Source organism: Colobus angolensis, unplaced genomic scaffold (assembly GCF_000951035.1).
Source record: "Colobus angolensis palliatus isolate OR3802 unplaced genomic scaffold, Cang.pa_1.0 Scaffold143, whole genome shotgun sequence".
NCBI lineage: Eukaryota > Metazoa > Chordata > Mammalia > Primates > Cercopithecidae > Colobus > Colobus angolensis.
The window spans coordinates 1,065,679-1,074,648 of NW_012114522.1; the positions used below are offsets into that span (position 1 = coordinate 1,065,679).

The following is an 8,970-nucleotide window of genomic DNA, read 5'->3' on the forward strand; positions in this document are numbered from 1 at the left end:
GGCGTGGTGCAGCCAGGGGCACCCTGCACAGCCAGCCCAGGCACAAGGCGTCAGGACCCCTCAGCATCGCAGACTCATCTCCACCCTCCTCATTTCCCAGTTGGGAAAAAATTCTTCCATTGATCCACCAACATTTATTGGGGGCTTCTTTTTTAATAACAATTTTATTGAGATATAATTCACATACTATAAAATTTACCCTTTTAATTATACAATTCAGTGTTTTTTAAGCATATTCATAGAATTGAGATGTAACCGCCACCCCACTTTTAAATTTTAGTATCTATTTTTAGAGCATTTTCTTTTTTTTCCTTTCTTTCTTTTATTTTATTATTATTCGTTTTTTGAGATGGAGTATCACTCGCCCTACCACCCAGGCTGGAATGCAGTGTTGCAATCTAGACTCACCACAACCTCCACCTCCCTAGTTCAAGCGATTCTCCTGCCTCAGCCTCCCAAGTAGCTGGAATTACAGGTGTCTGCTGGCAGCCCAGCTAATTTTTTTGTTTGTTTTTTAGTAGAGACAGAGTTTCCCCATGTTGGCCAGGCTGGTCTCAAACTCCTGATCTCAAGTGATCAGCTCGCCTTGGCCTCCCAGAATGCTGGGATCACAGGCATGAGCCACCACACCTGGCCTCTTTTGTCTTCTGTTTTGAGGCAGGGTCTTGCTCTGTCACCAGGCTGGAGTGCAGTGATGTGATCTCAGCTCACTGCTGCCTTGACCTCCTGGGCTCAAGCAATTCTCCCGAGTAACTGGGACTACAGGCACACATCACTATGCTCAGCTCATTTTGTTAATTTTTTAAGAGATGGGGGTCTCACTATGTTGTCCCGGCTGGTCTTGAACTCCTGGACTCAAGAGATCCTCCCACCTCAGGCTCCCATAGTGGTGGGATTATAGGCATGAGCCACTGCACCGGGCTTAGACCACTTCCATTACCCCCAAAAGAAACCCCATACCCCTTAGCAGTCACCCACCTTTTCTCTCTACTCCCAGCCCTGGCTACCACTAATCCACTTATATCTCTATGGATTTGCCTATTTTGGACATTTACGTAAATGGAATCACTTTAGTGGCTTTTTGTGTCTGGCTTCTATCATTTTGCGTAATGTTGTCAAGGCATGTTACGGCATTCCATTCTTTTTTATGGCCAAATAATATTTTGCTCTGTGGATAGTCCTCTTTGTCCATTCATCAGTCGGTGGACATTTGGGTTATGTCCACTTTTTTGGCTATTATAAATGATGCTGCCATGTACACACATGCACACTTTTTTAAGTTGACGATGTTCTCAGTGCCCTTGGGCAGATACCTAGGAGTGGAATTGCTGGCTCATGTCATAACGCTCTGTTTTTGAGGAGATGCCTCTTTTCCAAAGTGGCTGCACCATTCTACTTTCAGCAATGTGTGAGGGCTCCCATTCCTCTACATCTTCACCAGCATTTGTTATTATCCGCCTTTTTTTATTCCAGCTGTGATCGTGGGTGTGAAGTGATATCTAATTGTAGTTTGATTTGCATTTCCCTAATGACTAATGAGAATGAATATCTTTCCATCTATTTATCTGCCATTTTTATGTCCTTTTTAGAGACATGTCTATTTGAACCCTTGGGCTATTTTTAAATTGAGTTATTTGTCTTTTTATTGTTGGGTTGTCAGAGTTCTTTATATATTCTGGATCCAGGTTCTAAATGATATATGTGTGTTGCAAATATTTCCTTCTGTTCTTTGTGTCATCTTTTTACTTTTTGGATGGAGTTCTTGGAAGTAAAAAGCTTTACACTAATTTACATTAATTTTCAGGTAATTAATAACAATGGTGACTGTCCCATGCCAGAGTAGTGTATGTATTGGCCCATTTAAGCTGCACATCAACCCATGAAGTCAGGACTCCCATTGTCTCCAGGCCATAGCCGAGGAAACAGGAATGCAGAGATCAAGTAAGAGGCTCCAGACAGTGAACCTAATACAGACAGAAGCAGGGCCTGGACCTGGCATCTGGTTCCAAGCTCTGGCTCTTCACCACCACACTGTTGGGGCTCTGCATTGAAGCCTTCACCATTCAGAGGAGACAGGAAGGTGGGCTTGTAGTTGTACCAAGAAGCATTATTGCCTCTTGCAAGCATCGGGGATCTTCAAGGGAGGGATAGTTATCTTCCAGGAGTGGAGCATCAGAGGATGGGCTCCCAGGCTCTCGGCAAACAATGATGTTGCTGGGCCTCACTACATCCTGGATGCTCGTGTATGGCTGTCATTCCCTCATTAAAGAGGCCATATGCCCCACTGCCATCACCTCTACCACATCATCATCACCACCACCATCATTACCACCACTATCAACACCACCACCATCATCACCACCACTATCACCACCACCACCATCATTACCACCACTGTCACCACCACCACCATCATCACCATCATAATCACCACCACCATCACCATCATAATCACCATCACCATCACCATCATTACCACCACTATCACCATCACTACCATCATTACCACCATCACCAGCACCACCACCATCATCATCATAATCACCATCACCATCACCACCATAATCACCATCATCACTGCCATCATCACCATCACCATCACTACCACCATCACCACCATTATCACCATTACCATCATCACCACCATAATCACCATCATCACCGCCATCATCACCATCACCATCACTACCACCATCATCACCATCACCATCACTACCACCATCACCACCATTATCACCATTACCATCATCACCACCATAATCACCATCACCATCATCACCACCACCGTCATTACCACCACTATCAACATCACCACCATCATCACCATCACGATCATCACCACCATCATTACCACCATCATCACCACCACCATCATTACCACCACTATCACCACCACCACCATCATCATCATCATAATCACCATCACCATCATCACCACCATAATCACCATCATCACCACCATTATCACTATCAACATAATCACCATCACCATCATCACCACCACCATTACCACCACTATCAACACCACCACCATCATCACCATCACCATAGTCACCATCACTATCACCACCACCACCATCACCATCATAGTCACCAACACCATCATCACCACCATAATCACCATCACCGTCATCACCACCACCGTCATTACCACCACTATCAACAGCACCACCATCACTACCATCATAATCACCATCACCATAATCACCATCACCATCATCACCACCATAATCACCATCACCATCATTACCATCACCATCATAACCATCATTATCACCGTCATCACCACCATCATCACCACCACCATCATCACCACCACTATCAACACCACCACCAACATTACCATCATAATCACCACCACCAACATTACCATCATAATCACCACCACCAACATTACCATCATAATCACCATCACCATCATCACCACCATCATCATCACCACCACCATCATTACCACCACTGTCACCACAACCACATCACCATCATAATCACCACCATAGTCACCATCATCACCACCATAATCACCATCACCAGCACATCACCATCACCACCATTATCACCATCACCATCATCACCACCATTATCACCATCACCATCATCACCATCATAGTCACCATCACCATCATTACCACCATAATCACCACCTTTACTACCATAATCACCATCACCAGCACATCACCATCATCACCACCATTATCACCATCACCATCATCACCACCACCACCATCATCATCATCATTAACATATCACCATCACCACTGTCATCACCATCACCACTGTTACCACCATCAACACCACCACAACCATCATCAGCACCACCACATCACCATCACCATCATCACCATCATAGTCACCATCACCATCATTACCACCACTATCACCACCACCATCACCACCATTATCACCATCACCATCATCACCACCATAATCACCATCACCATCATCACCACCACCATCATTACCACCATCACATCACTATCATTGCCATAATCCCCATCACCATAATCACCATCACCACAACTAACACCATCATCATGACCACCATCGCCATCATCACCATCACCATCATCAACCTCACCACCATCACCATTATCATCAACACTACCATCACCATCACCAGTGTTATCACCATCACCACTGTCATCACCATCTTCATCATCATCATCATTATTTCCATCATCATCGCCACTACCATCACCACCATCACAATCATCACTGTGGTGGCACTGAGAAGGTGTACTGAGCCCCTCCCTTGGGGCCAGGCCCAGAGCTCTGTACTTTGTAACTGTCATCTAATTTAATCATCCTGGCTGCCCTACAAACTGGGCCTGAGGCTCAAAAAGGAACAGTCACTTACCCCCCATCCCCATAGCACCCATTGAACCTGACCTTTGCTCTTAAACAAGTCCTGCCCATCCATCTTACAGATATGTGAATGGAGGACCTGCTATTAGGGACTAAGGGAAGGTGAGGGGAGGAGGGTACTGGAGTAAAATCCTGGCCAACGTGGAGGGCTGACCAAGCAGTCCCAAGACTGTGGCCTCCAGGAAAAGATGCTGCAGCAAGTCCTGAGAGAGGGAGGCTAGAGGCTGGGCTCCCAGGCGTGAAGCCATTCTGGACAAGGGCAAGGGTTGGGGGACCACAGCCAACCCTATCAATTAGTGCAATTAGGCGTCAGGACGGAGGCCTGGGCACTAATTGCCTGGTGACCAGCTGAGGTGCTCAATAATGGATTAGCTGAGCGCTGTGGCCACAGCAGAGGTGGCCTTCACCTCCTAGGGTCAAGGCCAAGTGCTCCAGGGATGCTTCCTCTCCTGGGCACAGTCCAGACCTCCGCAGCTGTGCACCGCCCCTCCTTTGCCTCTGCCCTTTCCCCAGGACTGAGAAAAGCCAACCCAGGTGGGTAAATACTGTGGTCACAAGCATCCTGAGGTCCCTCATCCAGGCCCTGGGTGCAGGGGGGCCTCTCTCCCTGCCGAGACCCCCCCCCCCACACGTGGGCTGTCTGGGAATTTCAGCCCCTCCTCTCCAGGAAGCACTGGGTCAAGCAGGACCTGGGGAGAGAACACCCTCTCCTGGTATCTCGATTCCCCCTCTGTAGATGGGGGGCCACTTGCCCACTTTGCCTCCCTGCGGGGATAAGAGGGGTCCATGTTCCTGAAAACTCCTTGCAAGACCTGCCGCCTGGGGTGTCTCAGGCCACTGGTGGAATTGGATGGTGCAGTCCCAGCCACCCAGAATGGTTCCTGTCTCTTCACCCTCCTTCACGTACCTGACTGGGCCAGGTGGAAGACAGGGGAGTGGGGCTGGTCTCTAGGGACCTGGAAGCTGGGCCAGGCACGGGACTTTCTCCTGAGGGCAAGGGGGAGCCATTGAAGGGCTCTGAGCAGGGTGCCTTGGGCCCCTTTTGCATTGTAGAACAGTCCCTGGTGGGGGCTGTGAAAAGGGGCTGCAAAGGGGACGGGCAAGAGCTAGGGTGAAAGGGCCTGTCCCAAGCCAAGCCGGGTGTGGGGAGGAGGTACAGATGTGCTGGACCTTGGGTGACAGAAGATGAGCCCCTGGGACTGGCTCAAGGGAAGAGGTTCTCTTCACTCACCCTTAAGTTTCAGCTGTTGGCCCCTCCTCCAGGAATCATCCTGCTCTGCCCCTGGGGCCTCATAATGTCACCTTCTCTGTTCCCACCCTCGTCACCCTCGGACCCTGTCTCCTGCTCTGGGCCGAAGGCCTCATGTTTCACATACCCCACACCACCCCGGGTAGGCTTGGCTCTTCTCTCTGTCTCCCTGAGCACAGAGGAGGCTCCCATGCAACCCTGGCAGGGCTGGCCTTCCCAAGGTGCCCGACTGTGCCCATCCATGTCCCACCGCCTCACACAGCAGCTCTGGGCAGCTGAGGCACAGGATTGTTATTATTGTTTTTAATTTAATGAACTTTACTTTTAGAGCAGTTTTAGGCTCACAGAAATATTCAGCAAAAAGCACAAAGAGTTCCCATATTCCCATATCCCCCATTCCAACATCCTCATATCCCCATATCCCAATATTCACATAGTCCCATCTTCCCACACCCCTGTATCTCCATATTCCAGTATTACCATATCCTCATATTCCAACATCCTCATATCACCATACCCCAATATTCACATAGTCTCATCTTCCCATACCCCCATATCCCCATATTCCAGTATCACCATATCCCCTTATTCCAACATCCTCATATCCCCATACCCCAATATTCACATAGTCCCATCTTCCCATACCCCCATATCCCCATATTAATATCACCATATCCCCATATTCCAACATCCCCATCCCCATATCCCAATATTCACATAGTCCCATCTTCCCACATCCCCGTATCCCCATATTCCAATATCCCAGTATCCCAATATCCCCGTATCCTCATATTCCCATATCCCAATATCCACATATTCCCATCTTCCCATATCCCCATATTGCCATATCCCTATATCACCATATTCCCACATTTACATATCCCCACATCCCCATATTTGCATATCCCCATATCCTCATATTTGCATATCCCCATATTCCCATGTTCTCATATCCCCACATCCCCATCTTCCCATCTTCTCCCCGCAAGTTTCCCCAATTCCTGTCACCTTGCATTAGTGTGGTGCAGAGTGGTGACCACAGTGATCCGCGATTATCTAAAGCTCACAGTTCACATGGAGGGTTCCCTCTTGGTGTTGCACACATGCGGGTTTGGACAAACACGCGATGACATGGATCCACCATGGCAGCACCATTGGAGCAGCGCTGGTGCCTTCAAATTCCTCCAAGCCTTGCCGCTTCATCCCTCCCTGCCCCAGCCCCACCAACCTCTGAGCTCCTCACCGCCTCCACGGTGTTGCCTTGTCCAGAATGCCATTGAGCTGGACTCACCGTGTGCAGGCTTCTTTCACTTTGTGACATGAACTCAGGGACCCTTCATGGCTTTTCATGGCAGGATAGCTCGTTCCTTTCGAGGGCTGAATCATATTCCACTGTCTGTACCACAATTTATGTATCCATTTGCCTACTGAAGGACACCTTGGTGGCTTCCAGTTTCTGATGACCATGAATAAAGCTACCATAAATGTCATGTGCAGGTTTTTGGGTGGCTATAAGTATTTAATTCAGTTGAGTAAATATCAAGGAGTGCAATTGCTGGATTAGATTTTAAGTGCATTTAGTTTGGCAGGAAGTTGCCGAACCGCCTTCCAGAGCAGCTGTGCCACTTGGCGTTCTGGGTCGTTCATACGATCGTGTTCACGCATTCAACAGGAGCCATGAGTGAGTGCTCCTGTTTCGTACCAGAATTCAGGATAGTCTGTGTTCTGGATTTTGGCCATTAATAGGTATGTAGTGGTGTCTTGGTGTTGTCTTCTTTTTTTTTTTTTTGAGAGTGGGTCTTGCTCTGTTGCCCAAGCTGGAATACAGTGGTACAATCACAGCTCACTGCAGCCTGGACCTCCCAATCTCAGGTGATTCTCCCGCCTCAGCCTCCTGATTAGCTAGGACTACAGGTGCACACTACCACGCCTGGCTAATTTTTGTGTTTTGTTTTTTGTGGAGACAAGATCTCACCATGTTGCCCAGGCTGGTCTCAAACTCCTGGGCTCAAGTGATCCACCTACCTCGGCCTCCCAAAGTGCTGAGACTACAGGTATGAGCCACCATGCCCAGCCTTGGTGTCGTTTCAATTTGCAATTCCTTGGTGACATATGACACGGACCATCTTTCCGTATGCTCATTACTTTCTGGTATCATCTTTGTGCCTGTTAGGATCTTTGGCCCCCTTTTCACTTGGGTTGTTGGTTTTTTATCGTTGAATTCTATGTGTTCTTTGTACTTATTCTCTTAATGGTGTCTTCTGCAGAGCCTAAGTTCTTGATTTTAATGAAGTCTAATTTGTCAAGTTTTTCTTCATCGATTATGCTTTTGGTGCATAAAAAGTCATCGCCAAATCCAAGGTCACTTAGATTTCCCCTCTGTTACCTTCTAGGAGTTTTTTAGTTTGTCTATGGCCCAGTTTGAGTTAACTTTTGTCGGTATAGGTCGGGGTCTGGGTTCAGGTTTTTCACGTGGATGTCCACACACAGGATTTTGCACAGCTACTTCCTGGTGACTCTCCCTTGCAGGAGCCTCTGCTCTGGGGTCAGTGGGTGGGATCCCAGCTCTGGGTCTGTGGTGCTGTCCTGGGAACCCTGGCACTCATATCCTGAGTCTCTGGGAGAGGAACCTCATTCCTCTCATTCCTCACACGGGGAATGTGAAGGTACCAAGACCAGAGAGGCCAGGCAGCTCATCCCGGGAGGGCCCAGGTTGGCCCGTGAACCTCTGGATTCTGGTTAATGAACCGTGATGGCTCCACACCTGGGTGACCAGGGCTTGCACCTCTTTGGAGGAGCGATGTGGGAACCCCTGGGCTGTGCTGAGCTCAGGCAGGCCCCGGTGGGAGGGGGCTCTGTTGACCAATGTGAGCAGGGTAGTTGTGCTCTTGGGGGCCATGGTGGAGCAGTGAGGGAGGGCTCTCTGGAGCCGGTGAGACCAAAACCTATCCTGGAACTGGATGGAGAGTCAGGATCAACCATGCAGAGTAGACTGGGGAACCCACCCCTTCCCCTCTCTCCACACTTGATTCCCAGGTCCTGCCTGTTCCAGCCCCACACCCTTCCAGTGCACCTATGTCATGTCCTGGCCCCGTCCCTACCCAGTCTCCCTGCCTCATCCTCCCCATGCCTGTCCGGCCCTGCATTCATCCTCCACACAGCAGCCAGTGAGGCCACCAGCTCCGAGGTTTCACACAGATCTGGCTGGGCCGCTCCCTAACCACTCTGGCGCCTGCAGCCTTATGCCTTGGTGGGACATAAGGACTTATCTGACCGGTGCGTGTCCCAAAAGCAGGGACGGAGACAGGGGCTGCATGCAAAGAATTGGTTTAGGAGATGCAAGGCCCCCAGCAGGG

The 8,970-nt window shown here is 49.1% G+C and overlaps 1 protein-coding gene across 1 annotated transcript; it reads left to right on the forward strand.

The window, feature by feature from the left end:
- Positions 1-2,276: 2,276 nt before the first annotated feature.
- On the forward strand, positions 2,277-3,189 carry LOC105507078 (classical arabinogalactan protein 9-like). Its single transcript, XM_011935442.1, is given in 3 exon segments — positions 2,277-2,396; positions 2,773-2,820; positions 3,091-3,189. Coding segments are annotated over 3 exon segments (267 nt in total).
- Positions 3,190-8,970: the final 5,781 nt, after the last annotated feature.